The sequence below is a fragment of the Hyperolius riggenbachi genome, chromosome 10, assembly GCF_040937935.1.
Source record: "Hyperolius riggenbachi isolate aHypRig1 chromosome 10, aHypRig1.pri, whole genome shotgun sequence".
Taxonomy (NCBI): Eukaryota; Metazoa; Chordata; class Amphibia; order Anura; family Hyperoliidae; genus Hyperolius; species Hyperolius riggenbachi.
The window spans coordinates 66602483-66627919 of NC_090655.1; the positions used below are offsets into that span (position 1 = coordinate 66602483).

Consider the following 25437-nt stretch of genomic DNA (forward strand, 5'->3'; position numbering starts at 1 on the left):
TATAGAGTTCCCTGGTGTCTAGTGGTCCTCCCTCTTCTATACAGTTCCCTGGTGTCTAGAGGCCCCCACCCTCCCCTATACTAGAGTTCCCCAACCCTGTCCTCAAGGCCCACAAACAGTACATGTTTTGCAAGAAAACATGCACAATCACAGGTGGGGTAATTAGTGTTGCAGCAGAGCCAATTAACTACCTGTGTAGATTTGTAAAAAACATGCACTGTTGGTAGGCGTGGAGGACAGGGTTGGGGAACACTGCTTTATATAGTTCTCTGGTGTCTACTGGCCCTCCCTCCCCTATACAGTTCCTTGGTGTCCAGTGTGTTCCCCACCTCGCCCATATGGCTTCCCCGATGTTCTAGAGCTTCACCTCCAATATAGTTTCCCTGGTGGTCTAGAGTGGGCCAAACATAATGCAAAGTGAGGAAACCACTTGAGGGCCAAATTTAATGACTCTGAGGGCCACATTTGGCCCGCGGGCCAGAGTTTGGCATGTATGATTTAAAAGGAAATAAATATGTCCCGAACAGATACAAAGACGCGCAACTAAATTAATCAGAGGGATGGAAGATCAACGACGGGTCCGTCATTGCCTCCCGCTGGGTGGGCGTTCCAACGACAGTCCGGCATGTGTACGCACTGTCGGCGGACTGATATGGCTGTTTCTGAGCGATCCGCCCGGCGGATCGCTCAGGAACAGCCGTATCAGTCCGCCGACAGTGCGTACACACGCCGGACTGTCGTTGGAACGCCCACCCAGCGGAAGGCAACGACGGACCCGACGTTGCCTCCAGTCCGGCGTGTGTACGGACCTTAACACGTACAAATACATCTGAGGGCAATATAGAAGCTTGGCAGATAAGCTTTTTGTCCCTTATGCTGGGAATACACGGTTCGTTTCTGCCGTGCGTTTCTGCTCTCAATCGTTTTTGCCACTCGATCCTGCAGTCTATTCACTTATCTTCTGCTCGTTTTTCTTATCTTTTTCCATTCACTTCTATCAGAAATCGAGCAGCGAAAGAATCGAAAAGGAGATCGGAACATGGCGGAAATTATCTATAGCATGGGTCCCCAACCTGGGGGCCGTGGCCCCCTGGGGGTCCTTGGGCAGATTTCTGGGGGGCCGCGGCTTCTCCCTCTCCCCCCGCGGCCGCCGCTCCTGTTACCTTATGAGCGGGCGGCCGCTTCCTTCCTTATATTCCTTCAGCCGCGGCTCTCCTCTTCGCAGCATGTCGTATTACAGCAGCGCTTCCTGCACGGCTGCTGTAAGGAGCCAAGGGAGCCGGGACAGCAGTTCCCATAGTAACGGTGATGCGTATCGCCGCTACAGGAAGCCGCTACCCCACCTCCTTCCCTCCTTACAGCAGCCGCGCAGGAAGCGCTGCTGTAATACGACATGCTGCGAAGAGGAGAGCCGAGGCTGGAGGAATATAAGGAAGCGGACGCCCGCTCATAAGGTAACAGGAGCGGCGGGGGGGGGGGGGGGGGGGGAAGCACCTCTGCTAGCTACACTGGGGCAGCTATACTGGGGTAACTACTGGGCTAACTGTACTGGCTACACTGGACTAACTGTACTTGCTATACTGGGCTAACTGTACTTGCTATACTGGGCTAACTATACTTGCTATACTGGGCTAACTATACTTGCTATACTGGGCTAACTGTACTTGCTATACTGTGGCAACTGTACTTGCTATACTGTGGTAACTGTACTTGCTATACTGTGGTAACTGTACTTGCTATGCTGTGGTAACTGTACTTGCTATACTGTGGCAACTGTACTTGCTATACTGTGGTAACTGTACTTGCTATACTGTGGTAACTGTACTTGCTATACTGTGGTAACTGTACTTGCTATACTGTGGTAACTGTACTTGCTATACTGGGGTAACTGTACTAACTATACTGGGGTAACTATACTAACTATATTGGGGTAACTATACTACCTAACTACGGTAACTATACTGAGGCAATTATAGTCCTTATACAGGGGCAACTGTGTTAGCTACCTATACTGGGGGCAACAATACCTAGATACCTACTTACCTATATACTACACTCAAAATCAGGGAAAAGAGGGGGGGCTTCCGCCGCCACTAACCACGCCCCCCTCCCCCCGGGGGGCCCCAGAGAAAAGTTTGGTCGGGATAGTGGGCCCCGGGCTTAAAAAGGTTGGTGACCCCTGATCTATAGGACCATCTAATCACCTAAAAAACGAACCGTGTATTCCCAGCATTAGTTTGTACAATGGAGAAGGGGGACATGAACAGCATATGGAGGAAAAATGTTTTTGCCATCTATTTAAAAAGGGGACCTTCACAGTAGGAGTGGTTCAAATCTGGAATATCTTACATCAGGAAGCAGTTATGGCAAACTCTATATCTGCATTTAAAGATACACTAAAGCGAAAAAAAAAATTATGATATAATGATTTGTATGTGTAATACAGCTAAGAAATAAAACATTAGGAGCAGACACATAATGCTGAGAATACATGGTTTGTTTCTGCCGTGCGTTTCTCCTCTGGATCGTTTTTCCGCTCAATTCTGCAGTCAATTCTCTTATCTTCCGCTCGTTTTCTTATCTTTTTCCACTCACTTCCATAAAAAAAATCGAGCAGCGAAAGAATCAAAAGGGAAATCGGAACATGGCGGAAATTATCTTATAATCCAATTTAATATTGTTTCCGGTACAGGAAGAGTTTAGAAACTCCAGTTATCTATGCAAAAAAGCCATTGAGCTCCACTACTTTTAAAGTCCAGAGAGCTCTGTCTTCTGAAGCTTTTTATCTAAACTGTCAATCATTGTATTTTCTTTTTCTCTCCAGGACAGGTCAATAGTTCACTGGCCTGCTCTGTAAAACATTTAGAACGCAGAGTACTGTGTAAACTGCAAATATTAGAGAATGATGCATTATTATAAAAAACACGATGTAACTGAAAATAAAAATATGAGAATATTTTCTCTGTTACTAATGTTATAGTAATTATTCATACTGCACAACCAATTCATTATTGGTTTGTTTTTTTTTGCTTCAGTGTCCCTTTAAGGGCTCGTTTCCACTAGTGCGGTGCGGAATCGCCTGCATTCCACCGCGGACAAAATCGCATGCGGGTGCGATTCCGCATGCGTTTTTGCCGCGATTTCGCATGCGATTCCGCATAGGTAAGGTATATGCGAATTTAACAATGTAACTGCCTGTGTAAATTAACATTTATACCTATGCGAAATCGCATGCGATTTCCCTATTAGATACATTAGCGGCGATTCGCGCACATTCCTTCTGCACGCGAAATCTGACGGCTCTGCCGTGCAGATTTCTGCCGCACCAAAAAACGCTCCTGCAGCCGCACAAGTGGAAACGGCCCCATCCACTTACATTGCCTATGCGAATCCGCGTGCAGTGCCCGCATGCGGATTCGCTATAGTGGAAACGAGCCCTAAAGAGGACTTGGATGCTTTCCTTGCATTGAAGGGCATTCCCAGCTATAATTATTAGGCAAGTCTCGAGAAAGTTGATCCAGGGATTTATCTGACTGTGATCCGGAGTCGTGAAAGAATTTCCCCTTTTTAGGCCTCTTGCACACTACATGCATTTCCAATTTTTTATAGGATCCAATTTTTGATTCCAATTAAAAAAAGTAGTGCATGCTGCTATGTTTTTTTATTTAAATCAAAAATCGGATCGTATCGAAAATCAGAATTGCATGTAGTGTGCAAGAGGCCTTAAAGCTAATTGGCCCTGGCCTTGTAAGGTTTTTAACCGTCCCCTGGATCAACTGGGATGTGTGCAGGTTCAGGATGGTGTGTGTGTTTTTTTCTGGTTCAACTTTATGGACGGATGTCTTTTTTCAACCAAACTAACTACCGTATGTAAATATGTCAACCTCTATATCCCTCTCATTTCAAGTTCCCTTTCACAACTGCTTTCTACCTACTTCAGGTGAACTAAAAGTCCTGCTGCCTCATGTAGACACATAGTCTTTCCTGTATAGCAGATATATTGGGAAATTTAGTCTGCAACTACTGCTCCCTGCACCATCCAACCCCCAAAGAATGAGGAACAGTAGTTGTTAGACCCACTTGCAGGTACGATTCACCACTATGCTGTCATACAATGTCCATATCCCCCCATTATCCTGACTGCTGCTATATCTTGCCTCGTCCTAGCTTAGGTTAAGGGCTGGTTCACACAGGCGTCTGCTGAGCTTTTGCTTGGCATTGCGTTCAAACGCCAGCGTTTAAAAGCTAGCTTTTGAAAGCTTTTGAAAAGCGTTCAAGGCTAGCAGTTCTGGTCTCTGCTATTGTTTCCTCGCGTTTACTGCCTCTGAAAGCAGCATGTTGCTTTTGAGACTAGACGCAACGCTGGGATCTACTGCCAGGCTTTCATGAAAGCCTGCAAAAGCCAGCTCTAAACGCTCCCATTCACTTGCATGGGATGGCAGTAGATCCCAAAAAACGCTGCGTCTGAAACGCTGCGTTAAACGCCACAAAAACGCCCGTCGAAACCAGCCCTTAGTTTTAAAGCTGACCTGAACTCAGAACTTCCTCTCTTCTCTAAAAGATAAGTTACAGCATAAAAACCTTTAAAGAAAACATTTCTTTGTTACAGCGAATACAAATCATGCAATACATATGCTGTGTGTCTACCTCCTGCTTTCATGGAAGCAAACATAGGGTTAACATCCTGTGTTTACAAATTAGCTGCTCTGCTGAGGCAGCCGCTGACACAGCTGAGTGATCAAATTACACTTGTAATTAGTCACGGATGAGGGGGAATTAGACAGGATAAGCTCTCTAAATACATACAGGGTGCATTTCTCTCTGTTTTCCTTCTGTCCTGTGCAAGAGTTCAGGTCCACTTTAAACAGCACTGGAACTGAAGGGTTAATTGCTTCTTTGCAAAAAGCCCCAAGAATTCAGCTACAGAAAAAAAAAAACTCACCTGTGTAGCCATTTGGCGGCCAGTTCAGAATATGTGCATTATATCTTATATAGACATAACAGGAAGCATCTGACATCACTGCAGAGATGTATACTGTATACATCCTTCCTATATGGCATATAGCACAGGTGACCTCAGGGTGACAGTGTCCTGTGTGTCAGGACACACGTCTGGGTGTCCTGCCATTCTATACATGCAGAGTCTGCACAGGTGGGGCTCACAGGAATAAGAGACACTTTCACTTTACGTGAGCAAATCTTTGCAAACTGGTCCAACAGCTTTCAATGTCAGCACCTCCTGGTGACATCATGCAACCCGCGGGGAACTCCCAGACAACGCATGAGAGGATATATATGTCAGATATTCTATACTGCTGACTGTACAGATTGCTTGGCGAGACTATAGCCTTCCAGCTATTGATGGAATACAAGTTCCAGCATGCCTGATGCCACCATGAGCTCACTGTGAGCGAGCTATAGAAATCTGTTTCTCTATTTAAATTTACTTACTTCAGTTATCATACCCCTTATTATTATAATTTATATAGCATCTTCCGCAGCGCCGTACAGAGTATATTGTCTTATCACTTACAGAGAAACCGTGACCAAGAATTGGACTTCATCCCAATCAGTAGCTGATACCACCTTTTACATGAGAAATCTATTCCTTTTAAAAAACGGATCATCAGGGTGCTCTGTATGGTTGATATTGTGGTGAAAGCCCTCCCACAGGAAACTGTGAAGACCATGGTCCTGGCAGTTTCCTGTCTATGAACCTCACTGCATTGTGGGAAATAACTGTTTACAGCTGTTTATAACTGCCAAATAAGCAAGCAGCAGGTACTTCCAGTGACATCACCTGCCAGCAGTAAAAATGTCATCATATGATAAATGGAAGAATTTAAATCATGGAGAGGAAAGCTTTTACAATGGGCAAACATTGACTAAATCATTTATACATAATTATTGTAAAAATGAAGCACTTTTTTATTACATTATTTTCACTGGAGTTCCTCTTTAACTGTCCGTCAGAGGGGCTCACAATCTAATCCCTACCATAGTCATATATCTATATAGTGTAGTGTATGTATCGTATTCCAGGGACAATTTAGCAGGGCTGTGGAGTAGGAGTCGTGGAGCCGGAGCAATTTTGGGTGCCTGGAGTCAGAAAAAAATGCGCCGACGCTGACTCCTAATGAATTTAAACTGTAATTAAAATAGAAAATATGATAAAATGTTCTACTTCTCAGATAATAGTTATCATAAACAATTTACATATACAGTAATAGCTGTGCTTAGTCCACCAGAATGAAATAAACCAATCAAAATTAGTTACTTGTGCTGCTTCAATAAAGCAGTCCCCGTATTTTTTAAGTCAGATATACAGATCTGATTGTGACTGTACCGTATATATGATGTGTACACAGGAATCTCTTATATATACTAAATAACATCTATGCTGTAAGAATAAAGCCTGATGTGTAGCCATCAATGAGATGGAAATAATTCTGCGTTGATGCTGATTTATGCAAATGCATCTCTTTGCTCATTAAATCAAATAATTTGATATGTTGTTAAAATCTGGTTTGGTGACTACGAATTAAAGGGTACCTGAGACGGATGAAAAGAAAAGTTTTATACATACCTGGGGCTTCCTCCAGCCCCCTTCAGGCCAATCAGTCCGTCGCTGTCCTCCTCCACCACCTGGATCTTCTGCTATGAGTCCCGGTAATTCAGCCAGTCAGCGCAGTCCGGCCACATGCCGTTCCCACAGCCAGGAACATGCTGCACAGGTGTAGTACGCTCCCGGCGGCGGAGTGTGTGCATGCGCACTACGCCAGACTGGCTCAAGTACCTGGACTCATAGCAGAAGATCCAGGTGGCGGAGGAGGACAGTGAGGGACTGATTAGCCTGAAGGGGGCTGGAGGAAGCCCCAGGTATGTATAAAACTTTAATTTCATCTGTCTCAGGTTTACTTTGTTACGCAGTAGTACTATACTCTACATATGCACTCCCCACAGAGCCGCAGAGAATCCACTGAGAATGTTGTGCACATTGAACACAGAGGTGTTGTCTATCACCCCTAAACCTGGTTCAGATTGTGCATGAAGAATGTGTAATAGAGGAAGAATCTCCTTATTCCCCTGCAGAGTACCTGCACATCACTCTTACATGTACCCACAGTCACATTGCCTAGGGCCTGATCCATGTTCAGATTGTGCATGAAGAATGTGTAATAAAGGAAGAATCTCCTCATTCCCCTGCAGAGTATCTGCACATCACTCTTACATGCACCCACAGTTACATTGCCTAGGGCCTGATAGATGTTCTTTGTTCCGGTCTGTACCTTTTACAAGTACTCTTACATAGTTACATAGTTATTTTGGTTGAAAAAAGACATACGACCATCGAAAAGACATACGTCCTCTTACCAAGGACTAGTTTTAGTCTAAAGAGAATAAATATGGCAGTCTACATATCCTTCTCACTTCAGTTGTCTTTTAAAATTCCTAAGCGTTGGCAGTTAAGAGACGAATTTCATGTTACATACTTTCAATCAACGAGATTGTAATATGCAAATTAGAGGAGTTGGAGTCGGTGGATTTTTGTACCGACTCCACAGCCCTGCAATTTAGGGGGAAGCCAATTAACTTATCTGTATGTTTTTTGGATGTGGGACGAAACCGAAGTGCCCGGAGGAAATACACACAGACAAGGGGAGAACATACAGATAGCGCCCTGGCGAGGATACGAACTTGGAACCCAGCACTTCAAGGCAAGTGTGCTAACCACTACGCCACTGTGCTGCCTATATATCTTCAAGATTATAACTTCTGCTTCAAAATATGCCGTTTATTGCATGTTAGATTTCAGTTTTACTATTGGATTTTTTTGTATTTAATTACAAAAATGAATGTCCATTTTTCCCCCTTCAAGGGAACATGTTAGTTCAGATTATTGTCTTTAATCTGTATTTATATAGTGCCGACATCTTCTGCAGCGCTGTACAGAGTATATTGTCTTGTCACTTACGGTAACTGTCCCTCAGAGGAGCTCACAATCTATTCCTCACCAGTATCATGTCACAATTATAATCTAGGGCCAGTTTTAGGAGGAAGCCAATTAACTTATCTGTATGTTTCTAGGGTGTGGGAGGAAACTGAAGTCCCGGAGGAAACCCATGCAGACACTGTAATGTAGTGTTTCTTATTATGTGAATTACTTGATAAGAGAGACATAAGAAAAACATACAGTATTGGCGAGGCTCAAACGTGCCCAGGCTTAGTTCACAACTGTACCCCTTAAATAAACCAAAATAATTTTTATGAATTTATTTTTTATGCATATCACTGAAACTAAGTGCATTATGGTCCATGAACAGGACTTTAGTGATAGACAACTGGGTAGGGGGATCTCCAAAATGTAAGCTCTTGTAGGATTACTACCCACCAAAAGTGGTACAAAAAGGATAAAGGATTTGCCTGGGGAGTGAGGGTGAGCCTATCTCAACCTAAAGCTGGCCATAAACTACTTAAAGAGGAACTGTCACAAAAATCTTAAAATTTAAAACACATACAAATAAGTAGTACGTTTCGTCCTGAGTAAAATGAGGCATAAATTACTTCTCTCCTATGTTGCTGTCACTTACAGTAAGTAGTAGAAATCTGACATTACTGACAGGTTTTGGGCTAGTCCATCTCTCCATGGGGGATTCTCAGCATGGCCTTTATTCTTTATAAAGACACTCCCTGAAAAAAGATTTATACAAAGATGCTGACCAGCCTCCCTGCTCACCGTACACTTTTTTGGCAGTTGGACGGAGCAACTGCCATTCACTAAGTGCCTTTTGAAAATAAAGAAATATCTGTGAACCACATCCACATCAGAGCGGCAGGGGGCGCTGTGCACTGCCCAAAGCAAAAACTTCTCTTCCTATAAACTGGTCCCAGCATTAGCCAGCAGGTGGCAGTGTTTGGCTGCTTCCAAACAACACTGCATAGGCGGCCATACAATTGGAGACGGTTTCAATAATTAGGCTTTAAACTGTGCATGCGCAGTTTAACAGAAAAGCAGGATTCACACTTACTAATAGTCGCATTGCAATGTGCAAAAACAAGGTTGTCACACTTTTAATGAAAGTCAACAGAGAATCGCAATACTGTTAAAAATTCGCAAAATTGGGTTTGCGTTTTTTTTGAAAGTGCGAAAAAAATTAAATCTTGCAACGTGTGTGACATTCCATAGCTGTGGTAAAAGCCAGAAAGTTGGACAACTCAGCCAGTCATCGACCATTGCACATGCACAGTGCCGGCTGCGCTCCTCCTTGATTCGTAGTTGGGAGCATTCTGTGCATGTGTAACAGCAATTTTTACTAACTGCGCAAGCACAGAATGTTCCCAGCCACGGGAGCGCTATGGAGGAGGCATGTGGCACTGGGCCTTGGATGCAGCATTCGGAAGGGAGCAGCGGAGGGACAGAGCAGCGCGGATTGATGGCGAGGGACCAGGGGGACTTCAGGGGCTGAAAAAAGCCTCAGGAAAGTAACTGGCCACATCACTTTTCACTTAAAGGACAACTGAAGTGAGAAAATGGAGCTGCCATATTTATTTTGTTTTAAACCATACCAGTTGCCTGACAGCCCTGCTGATCTATGTGGCTGCAGTAGTGTCTGAATAACATCAGCAACAAGCAGTCAGGTAATCTTGTTAGATCTGGCAATAATGTCAGAAACACCTGATCTGCTGCATGCTTGGTCAGGGTCCTCTATGCTGAGGATCAACAGGACAGCCAGGCAACTGGTATTGTTTAAAAGGAAACAAATATGGCAACCTCCATATCCCTCTCACTTCAGTTGCCCTTTAAGTCTTTATGAACTGTGCATGTGCAGAATGCTCCCGGCAATAGGGGCGGGATCGAGGAGACTCGCTGCCAAAACCGTGCATGCGCAGTATCCCTCGACCAGTCCAGTCAGGGAGCATGCGGAGGTGCACCGTGGCACAACCGAGCAGATTTGGAGGAAATTAAGGGAGGTGAAAGGCCGCAAGAAGCCTCAGGTAATTAAAGAATGCAGCTGTTTACCCATTTAGGTAGATGGAAATTTCTGGGCGGCTTGTACTCCAAAGAGTGCATATTCTCAGCTCACAAAGTGTAATTTTGAGTTGACTCTTAATTGTATTGGTGTTTGCTCAATGAAATGACGAAACATTGACTGATATGTCCTTATTTTGAATAGCTTTTCGTCACATTTGATGGTTATATGGAGTTTAAAACATGCAGATAAGTTAACAGGCTTCCCCCATAATTGGCCTTATGAGTATGATGGACAGATGACTATGGGAGGAATTACACCACCGGTAAGGAGGCAGCGCAGAACTTTTTTTTTTTTTTTTAAATCATGTAGCGAGCCCAGGGCTTGCTACATGATAGCCCATGCGCGGCGGCCTCCCCCACCCACTCCAATCGCCTCCGGCGATCAGAGTAAGCAGGAAATCCCGTTCAGAACGGGATTTCCTGCAGGGCTTCCCCGGTCGCCATGGCGACGGGGCGGGATGATGTTGGGACGTCACAGGGAATCCCGATCCACCCCTCAGCGCTGCCTGGCACTGATTGGCCAGGCTGCGCAGGGGTCTGGGGCGGGGGGGCGGCTCGGTGGGTAGCGGCGAATTGGCGGGTGGCGGCGGCGATCGCGTACCACACGCAGCTAGCAAAGTGCTAGCTGCGTTTAGGGAAGAAAAATTATGCAAAATCGGCCCAGTGGGGCCTGAGAAATCCTCCTGCGCAGGTTACCCCGAGCTGAGCTCGGGATAACCGGCAAGGAGGTTAAAGGACATTCAGTGACATGACTGTGTACTAGTCAGTGCAATATACAGTGGGTTGCAAAAGTATTCAGCCCCCTTGAAGTTTTCCACAATTTGTCACATTACTGCCACAAACATGCATCAATTTTATTGGAATTCCCCCTGAAAGACCAATACAAAGTGGTGTACATGTGAGAAGTGGATCGAAAATCATACATCATTCCAAACATTTTTTACAAATGAATAACTGCAAAGTGGTGTGTGCGTAATTATTCAGCCCCCTGAGTCAATCCTTTGTAGAACCACCTTTTGCTGCAATTACGGCTGCCAGTCTTTTAGGGTATGTCTCTACCGGCTTTGCACATCTAGAGACTGAAATCATTGCCCATTCTTCTTTGCAAAACAGCTCCAGCTCAGTCAGATTAGATGGAAAGCGTTTGTGAACAGCAGTTTTCAGATCTTGCCACAAATTCTCGATTGGATTTAGATCTGGACTTTGACTGGGCCATTCTAACACATGAATATGTTTTGTTTTAAACCATTCCATTGTTGCCCTGGCTTTATGCTTAGGGTCGTTGTCCTGCTGGAAGGTGAACCTCCACCCCAGTCTAAAGTCTTTTGCAGACTCCAAGAGGTTTTCTTCCAAGTTTGCCCTGTATTTGGCTCCATCCACCTTCCCTTCAACTCTGACCAGCTTCCCTGTCCCTGCTGAAGAGATGCACCCCCCGAGCATGATGCTGCCACCACCATATTTGACAGTGGAGATGGTGCATTCTGAGTGATGTGCAGTGTTAGTTTTCCGCCAAACAGAGTTTTGCATTTTGGCCAAAAAGTTCCATTTTGGTCTCATCTGACCAGAGCACCTTCTTCCACATGGTTGTTGTGTCCCCCACATGGCTTGTGGCAAACTGCAAACGGGACTTCTTAGGCTTTCTGTTAACAATGCCTTTCTTCTTGCCACTCTTCCATAAAGGCCAACTTTGTACAGTGCATGACTAATAGTTGTCCTATGGACAGAGTCTCCCACCTGAGCTGTAGATCTCTGCAGCTCGTTCAGAGTCACCATGGACCTCTTGACTGCATTTCTGATCAGTGCTCTCCTTGTTCGGCCTGTGAGTTTAGGTGGATGGCCTTGTCTTGGTAGGTTTACAGTTGAGCCATGCTCCTTCATTTCTGAATGATCGCTTGAACAGTGCTCCGTGGGATGTTCAAGGCTTTGGAAATCTTTTTGTAGCCTAAGCCTGCTTTAAATTTCTCAATAACTTGATCCCTGACCTGTCTTGTGTGTTCTTTGGACTTCACTGTGTTGTTGCTCCCAATATTCTCTTAGACAACCTCTGAGGCCCTCACAGAGCAGCTGTATTTGTACTGACATTAGATTACACACAGGTGCACACTATTTAGTCATTAGCACTCATCAGGCAATGTCTATAGGCAACTGACTGCACTCAGATCAAAGGGGTCCGAATAATTATGCACACCCCACTTTGCAGTTATGTATTTGTAAAAAATGTTTGGAATCAGGTATGATTTTCATTCCACTTCTCATACACCACTTTGTGTTGGTCTTTCATGTGGAATTCCAATAAAATTGATTCAGATTTGTGGCAGTAATATGACAAAATGTGGAAAACTTCAAGGGGGCCGAATACTTTTGCAACCCACTGTAAATACCAACTAAGCAAGTACATTTCACACCACTTCCCATAATCCAAACAGTATTATAATGTTTATTATAGAAGCCATGAGAGACACACACAGATATAGGGCTTGATCACACTATGAGTGCTTTTCATTTTTGAAAAGCACTGATGATTTTTAAAAGCGCTTGAGCAATGAGTTTTCTTTCCAATCGCAAACGCGGCTCCTGCACCATTTCCTGAGCGTTTCCGCTTCAATACAAAGTATTGGAAAATTGCAAAGCGCTTGAAAAAGCACTTTGAAAAGCAATTTGCAGAGCGCTATTTAAAATAAATATTGTATTTATTAAGTTCCAGGTCAAAGAGTTCATTTCCTTATTGTCGTCTGTCAGGGAGGAAAAAAAAAAAAAATCGCCAAACAAAATCGCAAATCACTCTGAAAAGCGCAGGGAAGAGTGCTTAGAAGAGCGCTCAACGCTTGCACTGGCGTTTTCTAATGTGAACTAGGCCATAGTGCTTATGTAATAAAACTATTTTCAATGCCCATAAATAAGTTTATTGAGGAAATATCACTAAACAAATTTCCTATATAAATACATATAAACATGCAATATTATCAGTATTGGTGAGTTAGAACCATAGAAAATGATCAGTGATTTACATAAGCAGGATGAACACGATTTGTGATTCAGTGAAAAACTTCCCCAAAAATATTCTTTCAATTTGTGACCCAGTAAAAGTTCCCGGCAGCAGCAACGTTTCCCGCAGCGGATAGTGCCACACAGTGTGGTGTTAATCATAAAACGCTGCTTAGTGCTCATTTCTGCAGCCTAAAACAATACCTTTCTAGGTCTGAACCTTGAGAAGAAGGGAGGAAATCTCTGTAGAGACAAAACACAATACCGATCTGTACTGAAACTAATATCTGCAGGGGACAGAGGCAAGAACTGCTGCTGGAGGACTCTCTCTCTTGATATATTCTGTGCTGCTGGAGGACTCTGCTCCTTCCACTATCTACCTTCCCTCTCCTGATATACTCTGTGCTGCTGGAGGACTCTGCTCCTTCCACTATCTACCTCCCCTCTCCTGATATATTCTGTGCTGCTGGAGGACTCTGCTCCATCCACTATCTACCTCTCCTCTCCTGATATACTCTGTGCTGCTGGAGGACTCTGCTCCATCCACTATCTACCTCTCCTCTCCTGATATACTCTGTGCTGCTGGAGGACTCTGCTCCATCCACTATCTACCTCTCCTCTCCTGATATACTCTGTGCGGCTGGAGGACTCTGCTCCTTCCACTATCTACCTTCCCTCTCCCGATATACTCTGTGTTGCTGGAGGACTCTGCTCCTTCCACTATCTACCTCTCCTCTCCTGATATACTCTGTGCTGCTGGAGGACTCTGCTCCTTCCACTATTTACCTCTCACCCCCTGATATACACTGTGCTGCTGGAGGACTCTTCCCCTTTCACTGACTACCTTTCCTCTCCTAATATACTCTGTGCTGCTGGAGGATTCTGCTCCTTCCACTATCTACCTCTCCTCCCCTGATATACTTTGTGCTGCTGGAGGAGGACTCTGCTCCTTCCACTATCTACCTCTCCTCTCCTGATATACTCTGTGCTGCTGGAGGAGGACTCTGCTCCTTCCACTATCTACCTCTCCTCTCCTGGTATACTCTGTGCTGCTGGAGGACTCTGCCCCTTCCGCTATCTACCTCTCCCCTCCTTGTATATTCTGTGCTGCTGGAGGATTCTGTTCCTTCCACTATCTACCTCTCCTCTCCTGGTATACTCTGTGCTGCTGGAGGACTCTGCCCCTTCCGCTATCTACCTCTCCCCTCCTTGTATATTCTGTGCTGCTGGAGGATTCTGCTCCTTCCACTATTTACCTCTCACCCCCTGATATACTCTGTGCTGCTGGAGGACTCTGCTCCTTCCACGATCTACCTCTCCTCCCCTGATATACTTTGTGCTGCTGGAGACTGTTCTTCTACAGATAATTTTTTTATGAGAACAATGGTGAGAATAAGACTATAAATCTACACTTAGAGCCCTGACTCTACCCTAGACTGCAAGCTCTGAGGGTCAGGCTCTTGTAGCAGCTGACATTTACGCTCACCCCCAGCCTTGTACATGTTCCGAGGTCCACAACAATAAATAATTCTCTTACTTCCGAGAATGGAACATTATCTGGCTCAGCACAGCAGCCAAGATCTGCGGAGCAGAATGATGACTTTGACTTCAGCCTGGGAGTAACATCTCAGAGTTTCCAGAGCCTGAGCGGGTCAGTCCAGAGGTCGGCTCTGATCTGCCACCGGACTCAATACTGGGACAAACACCCCAGCTACAGCCATCCCCTGGGCCAGCCACTCTCACATTCCACACACACAGCAGCTAAATGATTTTACACTCTTGTTTTTCTGCTAATTCTCCCCTCCTTTTACCGCTGTTTATAAAACCTTAAGGTGAAAATTGTGTAAGAGAGGGATATATCTTTTTTTTTTGGGGGGGGGGGGGGGGGGGAGAGGAGCATGGTCAGCATGCAGCTTTTTATGCTCCAGGGCATACATGTCAGACTATGAGCCCATCAAATTTGTCCCACAAGTGGTTTCCCCACTTTGCATTATATGTGGCCTTCAAGGGCCGAAGAGTGTTAAGCCTAGGTGGCTAATTGCTGAAACTATAAAGCCATATGGTAAAGGGAGAGGGGCCACTAGACACCAGAAAACTGTATAAAGGAGGAGAGGGATCACTAGACACCAGAGAACTGTATAAGGAAGGAAGAGGGTCCACTAGACACCAGGAAACCGTATAGGGGAGGGAAGGGGGGCCACTAGACACCAGGGTACAGCATAAGGGAGGGAGGGGTGCGACACCAGGGAATTGTATAAGGGAGGGAGGGCAGCCAATAGACACCAGGGAGCTGTATAAGCGAGGGAGGGCAGCCAAAAGACACCAGGGGACTCTATAAGGGAGGGAGGGCAGGAACTAGACACCAGGGAACCTTATGAGGGAGGGCCGGGCGCAATAGACACCAGGGAACTATATAAGAGATTTAGGGGTGCAATTGACATCAGGAAACCGCATAGGGGAGGGATGGGGGTCATTAGACACCCAGGAACTATATAGGGGATGGAGAGTGTCCACTAGACGCCAGGGAACTGCCTAAGGAGGGGAGGACCGCTAGACACCAGGAAACTGTAGAGGGGAGCTAAGGGGGGCCATTAGACATCAGGGACCTGTATAAGGGAGGGAGGTGGCCACTAGACATTGAAGTTGGCCCTCGACTCGATCCCATTTGTTTTATTACAGCCCACTGTGTATTTGAGTTTGACAACCCCGGATTAGTGTATCCAATAATCTGTTTCTATTGAAGTTGTTTATTTTGTATTTACATCGGTATACGGAGTTGGCTTTAATGGAAACCTGGTGAAAATGAGACAGGAAACTGCCCAGAGCAATCGCTGATTATAGCATTAAAAGGTACTAATCATGCGAATGCAAATAAGTACGGACATAAATTGTCAGTTCAAGGCTCTGAAGGGCGATAATTACAAAGTCACACGATGTTCCTTTCTACAAGGTTGCTCCACCCATCACTGACGTGTCAGGAGTTACTGGAGATTAAATGTAGCCATAAATCTAGCGATGATGGGCAAGTTCAATAAAGACACAAATCTCTCTCTAATCGAAATCTTAGAGAGAGATCTGTCGGCTGACCATACACCCCAGGCCAGTTCTTAATCGACTTTGTCCTGAAATCGATCTGGAATCGCCTTGTGACACTGCACCCGCCACTGTGCCGACCCTGTCCAACTAATGTCCAATGTCCGATCGAGATGCTCGGCCTGCAATAAGTCGCATAATTGATCGGACATGCACTTGGCAGCATCAAATCATCCGATTTGATAATTATCGAGTTGGATAGTCGATCGGCCGCCAAGTCGATAGATGTATGGCATTGGCTGCACTTAAAGGATTAACATTTCCTGATGGCAAGATGTCTGACTGGGTACCACACCTGCTGTAATCACTGAATTAGGAGGGGGAGCCCCTCATAACTAAGCTTTGAATTCGTTTTATGTGCCCTGGAATGCTGCGGAAGGAGGAGGGGCCAAACATCCCCAATGCGTGTATGCGTGTGGTTTAAATTGCACAGCATTTCAATTTGCTATGTGATTTTCCTGCACTCCTATGCTTACTACACAAGCGCAAACATAAACTTGTGATTGGGCAAAATTGCATCACTGTCGCACCATTGTAAGCGTACCAGGGCAATTTGGCAATCTACATTTTAACTTTCTGAGCAGAACGCCCGTCATTGTGTTGGACAAATAGTTTTTGCTAAAAGCGGTATGTCCGACAGTGTCGGGCATGCTGCTTGAGGCTTTTACACTGTACAGGTGGCCCCCAGGATAAATATATATGGTTCAGGGGCAGCAGTAGTTAGCTAGCAATAAGCTAGCTAGTATAGGTGTCCTGCACGTCATAGGCGTCATGCGCAGTTCGATCCTCCCCAGGTAGACAGTACCGGAGCTCTGCGGGGAGGCTGCGGCGATCGCTGGATAGAGGCTTGGTAATGTATATAGTGGATGGATTGGGGAGGGGGTGGGGGGACACCTAAACTAGCAAGCCTATTGCTAGCTAAAATCTACTACTGCCCCTAAACCATATAGATACTCCTGTACATAGATGGCCAATACTGGGGGACACCTGTACCTGTACCTAGTCTGGGGACACCTGTACCTAGCCTATAATGAAGGACACTTGTACCTGCCTAGCCTGGGGGACACCTGTACCTAGCCTATACTGAAGGACACCTGTACCTAGCTAACCTATACTGGGGGCACCTAGACCTGGCTACCTACCTTCCTTCAAAAATCAGTGTAGGATTCTGAAGACAGATGGGCAACGCTCGGTGGGTGACACAGGACAGGTAATGTATAAATGCACAATGGTATACATTTATACACTAGGGGGGGGATCAGCGGTGAGGCAATGGAGGTGACCGATACCAGAGCGATTTCATGTTGAAATCAATTGGGAATCGGCCTGCGGGGAAAGGGCAGCTGATAGATTTTTCTCTAATCAGATTCTCTTAAGCCCCATTCACACTAGAGCGTTTTGCCGCAATTTCGTCAAAACGCTAGTGCTTTTTAAAAGCGCTAGCGTAATGAAACCCTATGGGCCCGCTCTTACTTGGGCGATTTGCGCTAATCGCTGCAAATCGCCCAAAAGCGGGCAAAAGCGCAAACGCATCGCCTGCATCATTTTCAGGCAATTTCCCGGCGATCGTGTTTCAGTGCTATAGAAGCACTAAACGCGATCGCGGCAAAATCGCTACACTGTTCGCGGAAAAATCACTCCTGCAAAACGCAGCCAAAAATTGCCTGCGTTTTGAAAAGGCAGGTGTGAATAGAGCCTCAGAGAGAGATTTGTCTCTAGGTCGAATCTGCCCACCATCGCTAGATGTGTGGCCACCTTTACATTCGTATTAGTTTTTGGGGAGAGGTTTTGGGGAGTAATTTTGAAAATTAGTTTAGATTTTGTGTTTCAAGCTTTTATTAAACTCAAAATGTATACTAGACTCTTGCTCGACACATTTTGGTAAGCTACAGGTAAAAAGGTTATGAAAATTAATTGGATCACTTTTTACACATAAATCCATCAGAAACTGAATGCCCGGGAGATTGGTTTTTTTTGTTTTGTTTTGTTTTTTGCTTACGGTTTATCACTTAGGAGAAAACTCAGGAGAAAAAGTTAATTACATAAGGCTGTGGATTCCCACGTATTGATGGTTAATGAAATACAAAGAATTTTGAGTTGATGCAAATGTATGCAATTTTTTAATGCAAATGTATGCAGCTTGAAAGTGAACCAATCAAATTTTATCTCAGCAGGATTTGATTGGTTTATTTTCAAGCTGCATACATTTGCACCAATTTGAAATTATTTACATCCCATTGACCATCAATATTCCCAAGCCCTTATAACTAAGAAATCTATGATGAGAGATCTCACTGCCAGAGACCTAGAAACACATAATAAGGCAGCATATGACTGAGCCCATCCAATTCTTCCTGTAACTGAAACAACACTAGGGGTCCTTTTCCACTAGGGCTGAATCCGAAGTGTTTCCCACAGGCAAGTCGCAGCCTATTTGGGAAATGGCTTGCCCAAGACCGCATACCGTTGCGATTCCGAGCGCACCCGAATCCCTACAGCCATTCATGGCACGGCTAAGCGATTCTGATATGTGTTCGCATCACTAAAGGTGGAAACCGACCCTCAGACCTTAATCACAAATGATGCCCTCCTCTTCCTGCCTCACTAAGCCACTCCCACTGGTCAGCGGCCACCATCTTCAGTCATGTGATAGCAGGATTAGTCGGAATGGTCTAGCTGGCAGGAGGAAGCCGCTTAGTGAGGAAGAGGTATTCACAGGTTATGGCTCAGGCCTGAATCTCACTCCATGAACAGTCGGACACAGGCTCACTTTAACTTAAAGTCCAGACACAAATCTCTCTAGCATTGGGGAGGTGCGTGTTTCCCATCATGGGGATGTTAGGTACACACAATGATGGGCGGGAGAGCACTTACCCGCTGCTTTTCTTCCGCTTTGGAGTTTTGTTTACAGTCGGGATGCCAGACCGTAGAACCTGCAGAAGACAAAGGAACAGACTGAGCTAGAGGTCACACACATCATCTTTATCCATAGCAGAAGTGCAGAGGGAACACAGCTGTACCAGCAAGTGATTTGGGGACTGTAATGCTGTGCAGAGGGAACACAGCTGTACCAGCGAGTGATTTTGGGGCTGTAATGCTGTGCAGAATGAACACAGCTGTACCAGCGAGTGCTTTGGGGACAGTAGTGAAGTGCGGAAGGATCACAGAGTGATTTGGGGACAGTAATGCCGTGTAGAGGGATCACAGCTGTACCAGTGAGTGCTTTGGGGACAGTAGTGGAGAGAGGAGGGATCACAGAGTGCTTTGGGGACTGTAATGCTGGGCAGAGGGAACACAGCTGTACCAGCGAGCTCTCACATCTTCACAGCTGGGAAGCACATGGGAAACAATGCACATCCCAAGAGGCTCCATTCCAGAGCAAAGTGCACAAATATTTATCCTCCCGCTGACAGCCAAGATCTGGCTACTTCAAGAGAATCACAATGCTTCCCCTTCCCCAGATATCTGCTGCAGACCAACACAAGATTAAGGTCAAATCTGCGCTCTAAGCAGACAGTTAATTTGGTGCATTAAATGGAAAAACTGCAAAAGTTCCAAAACTGCTTCTTAAAGGAACAAGATCACAAAAACTTTGTATAAGATTGTAAACACATACATACTGTGTAAGATAAACATTTCTCCTTCAGTCAAATGCACCCTTATTTTTTTTCCCTTTGTTGACAGATTTTGGACTAGTCCATCTCCTCATGGGGGATTCTTAGCATCTCCTTTGTTCTATACAAAAAGCACTCCCTGTAAAGGATCTATACAAACATACCAGTCAGCCTCCCTACTCATCTGTGCATTGTTGGATTGAGTAACTGCAGTGTTTTCCCCAGAATTGTTTTCCAGTCGGGTGGCATGAAAAAGTAGCCGGGTGGGGCGAAATTAGAGAATGCAGGGCCGGCGCTTCTGTGAACAACTCAGCATACAGCAGAAAAGAAGGTGAGCCGATGACAACCGGGTGCTGACCAAAACTAGCCGGGTGGAGCACCCAGCAAAAAGAGCCTGGGGAGAACACTGAAATACCATTCAGTTAGTGCTTTTGAAAATAAAGAAAACCCTGAGAATCTCACATCTGTCACATTTTAACTATTTAAGTGACAGCGACATAGAAAAAATAGTGCATTTTTTTCCTGCAATAAATACACATCTTTTAAGGAAAAAATTAAGCAGTTTTTCGCAAAAGTGGTCCTTTAAAGAGGACCTGAACTCTCTCTGATCTAAAAGATAAGCAACAGCATAATAAGCTTTAAAGAAAAACATTTCTTTATTACAGCTGATACAAGTCCTGCAGTAAATATGCAGTGTGTCTACTTCCTGTTTTCATGGAAACAGACGTATTGTTAACATCCTGTGTTTACAAATTAGCTGCTCTGCTGTAGCAGAGGAGATCCCTGAGCTGACACAGCTGAGAGATGAAATTACAGTTGTGATTAGTCACAGATGAGGGGAAATTAGACAGGCTAAACTCTCTGAATACATACAGGGTGCATTTCTCTCTGTTTTCCTTCTGTCCTGCGCAAGAGTTCAGGCCTACTTTAAACTTCCCCAATTTTAATGGTCAGCTGGGTCAGAATAAAGCAGGAACTATATCAGAGTATCTGAACAGGGCATACCACCATATATAGAAGTCAGAGGGAGATTCATCACAGTAGACCCAGCTTGTAATGGTTCAGGTGGCAGGGCGGTGGCTAGACTATCACCTCCCAGTTCCTGCAACCCCCAGGTATGGACACTATCCACATGGAGTTTGTATGTTTTCCCAGAGTTTCCTTCCGCAACTTTGGTTTCCTCCCACATTCCAAAAACATACTGGACGTTTAACCAATTTGCCATGGAACTGGCCTCAGACTGCGGTGGGGATATTACATTGTGAGAACCCCATAGGAAACAGTCAGTGATGATATTTGCTCAATGTTTTCTGAACAGTGCTGTGGAAAAACGATCAGGTTTATATAAATTATCATAGTCATAATAGTTCCTGACAAGCAGCAGAAATGGCTTAACTCAGCAGAACATCAGCACATGTGGAATGACGCAGCTGCCAAAACACCGTATTTCTCAGTTCTATCCAGCCATTCCTTGTTCATGGGCTGGGCTGTTCATGCAGACAGCCCAGCCAGTCAGCACAGGCGGCATAAGCATGGTGGCACAATGATAGCACCTTCCGCATCTTGGAAACGGTTAAAGCGGACCTGAACTCTTGCATGGGACAGAAGTAAAACAAAAGAAATGCACCCTGTATGTATTTAGAGTTTTTAGCCTGTCTAATTCTGCCTCATCTGTGACTAATCACAATTGTAAGTTGATCCTTCAGCTGCGTTAGCTGGCTGCTTTGGCAGAGCAGCTAATTGGTAAATACGGAATGTTAACCCAGAGTCTGCTTCCATGAAAGTAGAAAGTAAATACACTGCAGACGTATTGCAGGATTTGTATCAGCTGCAACAAAGAATTGTTTTCCTTTAAAAGTTAATTACCCCCCCCCCCCAATACTATAGCAGGGGTTATGGTAGATTGTGAGCCCCTCTGAGGACAGTCAGTGACATAACTATGTACTCTGTAAAGCACTGCAGAGGATGTCGGTGCTATATAGATACATTATAGTCATAATACTTTCCCCTTCTTCTTTTCTGCTAATTACTCATTAATATGGGTTCCCTCACACAGGATACCAGCATACTGCTACCTGTAGGTAAATTGGATTCCCCTATATGTGTCCCTATTCTGTTGCATTAGACTGCAAACCCCGCTGACAATCACACACGACTATTGGTTGGTGTTCTGTGCAAGGCACATTATACAATGATTTGGCTATCCTTTATTTTAAATGGATCTGGAGGTAGGCAAGACTTGGCTTTCTTAAAACAGACGGTATCTGAAAATGTTGCCTCCACTTAACTGAAAATCAGCACCCATAATGCACACCTCCCAATTGTTTTAGATCAGAAAGAGGGACAGTTAAAGAGGAACTCCAGTGAAAATAATATAATATAATAAAAAAGTGCCTCATTTTTACAATAATTATGTATAAATGATTTAGTCAGTGTTTGCCCATTGTAAAATCTTTCATCCCCTTAATTTATATTCTGAAATTTTTTGCACATGGTGACATTTTCACTGCTGGCAGGTGATGTCAGTGGAAGGAGATGCTGCTTGATTTTATTTCCCACAGCGTATCAAGGCTCCCACAGTGTGATGTCAGAACCATGGTCCTGACATCACACTGTGGGAGGGGTTTCACCACAATATCAGCCATACAGAGCCCCCTGATGATCCATTTGTGACAAGGAAAATGGGAAAGGGCGTATCAGCTGCTGATTGGGAGGAAGTTAAATTCTTGGTTACGGTTTCTCTTTAAGCCACACCTCTAACCACACCCCTGACACACACCCAATCATGCAGACAATAAAGATTTCATAAGTAAAATATGTTTTATAATTCAAACCCCACTTGTCCTTTTTATTCTGGTTCATTTCCTTTCATATAAGCATTTGCAAATAAGAAATATATCAAGGATAGGAGTAAAGTTAGCTAGCAGGCTGTTCAGCGCCGCTCCTCTGCCTCCTCTATATCGCCGCTCCCCGCCTGCGTCCCTTCCCTCCCCGATGATTGGAGGGAAGGGACGCAGGCAAGGAGCGGCGATATAGAGGAGGTGGGGTAGCAGCGAGAGTGACAGTGCAGATGTAAACAGCTTGTTATCGTCATGCTGCGTGTCACTAGCAGGGCTGTGCGATTTATGGGGCATAGCAGAGTGCAGGGGGGAGACTAGGGGAAACAGTATAGCAACAGAGGCTGGGCATTATATGTAGACCCAGCCTCTGTGTGCTAATAGGATACTTACAAGCCACCTTGGGTTCTCTTTCTACTAATTTTTAAGTAGAAAAATACATATATAAATATATTTACATAAATCTGGACATAAATGGGGGGGGTGAATGGGGAGAGAAAGAGGGACATGAGGATTTGATTCCCAAAGAGGAGCTGTCCCTCCAAAAGGGGGACAGTTGGGAGCCATGATAATGTATTACTTCAAAAACAAATGATTTTTTGGGGCCTTGGGTATACATCCACAGCGCCAGAGTTACACCAACAGCTTACTTATTTTACTGAGTGAGTTTTCAGACAGAAGTGAAATAATAGTAGCAGCGCCAATAGTTGTGTAATAGAGAGTAGAGGCGGAGAACTATGAGAGTGTGACAATCACAGCGCAGTCCAGCTGTCTGTGCAGAGGAAACATTCTGGATAACAGAGAGTTGATAACCATGAAGCAAAGCAGCCAGTTCTGAGGAATCCTCACCAGAACAAAAGCTGCACTTGGGCCAATAAAAACATGATTACTGACAGAGGCTGGAGGCTCCCCAGATCTCACAGAGTGGTCAGTTCAGGGCTGGGGGTCCGCGGAGGGGGCTCTACAGATAAAATATGAGAGAGAAAGCTCAGAAAGATGCCAGGAATTCACAATAGACCTCTGATTTCTGCAAAAGGTAGCATGATGTTTTTGGAGTATCCCAAAAAGCTGGTCTAAGGTGCAAACCAAACACTACATATTGGATAGTGTACTGGCACCACCTTAGACATGGGAGACCAGGGTTCAAATCCTGGCTAGGGTCAGTACCTATTCAGTAAGGAGTTCAAGGCAAGACTCCCTAACACTGCAGCTCTTGAGCGCTTTGAGTCTGACAGGAGAAAAGCGCTATACAAATGTTCCGATTATTATTATTATTACATGTAAAGTGCTGTCACCCATAGCAACCAGTACAGAAGTTAGAACAGAGAAGTTGCTAAGGTATTTCATTTTGTCTTCTTAAAGCGGACTTCATCTCAGAACTTCCTCTCTGCTCTGAAAGATAAGCAACAGCATAATAACCTTTAATGAAAAATATGTATTTGTTACAGCTGATACAAATCCTGCTATATATCTGCAGTGTGTCTACTTCCTGCTTTCATGGAAGCAGACATATTGTTAACATCCTATGTTTATAAATTAGCTGCTCTGTTGAGGCAGCCAGCTGGCACAGCTGAGAGATCAAATTACTCTTGCGATTAGACACAGATGAAGGGGAATTAGACAGGCTAAACTCTCTAAATACATACAGGGTGCATTTCTTTGTGTTTTCCTTCTGTCCAGTGCAAGAGTTCGGGTCCACTTTAAGCATTTGTCTGTGGAAGATGTTTGGAGGAGGAGCTGTGTCCAACAATAAGTAAATAAATGGAGCATAGTGAAACATGTAAAGTGTGGTCTCACCTTGTAGATACATTTCCTCTCCTTCGGTGAACATCTGGTGACATCTGCTGCATCGTGCACAGCTCGGATGGTAATGCTTATCGCCGGCCTGCAGATAGACAGAGACAATGGTCAGCTCTTGCAAAGTCACAATTATACCCACACACCACAAAATGCTCCTTGTCATTATAAAGCAAAATGCAAACTACAGCTGTACTGGTGAGGAGCGGGTGCAGGACCAGGCCTGAAGCCTTTCATACAGCTAGCCTCCAGGCCAACAGCAACACCGCTGACAGTTAGGACGTCGGCATGGGACCCAAAGCAACAGTCATAAAGCCCCATAACAAGTCCACTGTGTTCACCATTGAGACTAACAGTCATTTCACTGATACCAAATCATAACTTTGTAAGTAACTCATAACTCTGTGGCCGTCACAGAGCAGCTGCATTTGTACTGACATTAGATTACACACAGGTGCACTCTATTTAGTCATTAGCACTCATAAGGCAATGTCTATAGGCAACTGACTGCACTCAGATCAAAGGGGGCTGAATAATTATGCACACACCACTTTGCAGTTATTTATTTGTAAAAAAATGTTTGGAATCATGTATGATTTTCGTTCCACTTCTCATGTGTACAGCACTTTGTGTTGGTCTTTCATGTGGAATTCCAATAAAATTGATCCATGCTTGTGGCAGTAATATGACAAAATGTGAATACTTTTGCAACCCACTGTATATATGTGTGTATATATATATATATATATATATACATATATATATATATATACACATACACACACACATCTTATGCAGCGCTGTACAGAGTACATTGTCTTGTCGTCTAACTGTCCCTCAGAGGGGCTCACAATCTAATCCCTACCATAGTCATATGTCTAGATCGTGTGGTGTATGTATCATAGTCTAGGGCCAATTTTAAGGACAAGCCAATTAACTTATCTGTATGTTTTTAGAGTATGGGAGGAAATAAGAGTACCCGGAGGAAACCCATGCAGACACGGGGAGAACATACAAACTCTGTGCAGATAGTGCCCTAGGTGGGATTCGAACTGGGGAGCCAGCACTGCAAGGTAAA

At 44.7% G+C, this 25437-nt stretch overlaps 1 protein-coding gene across 14 annotated transcripts in view; it reads right to left on the bottom strand.

Moving 5' to 3' along the window:
• The window catches only part of ABLIM1 (actin binding LIM protein 1), a 440123-nt gene that overhangs the window by 90860 nt on the left and 323826 nt on the right, over positions 1 to 25437 (bottom strand). For all 14 annotated transcript variants that reach the window (XM_068257415.1, XM_068257412.1, XM_068257404.1 and 11 more), the window contains 2 exons: positions 24360 to 24447; positions 18986 to 19044 (listed from right to left, as the gene is read on the bottom strand). In XM_068257415.1, the coding sequence (XP_068113516.1) occupies positions 18986 to 19044; positions 24360 to 24447 (147 nt within the window). The remainder of the gene's footprint in view (positions 1 to 18985; positions 19045 to 24359; positions 24448 to 25437) is intronic.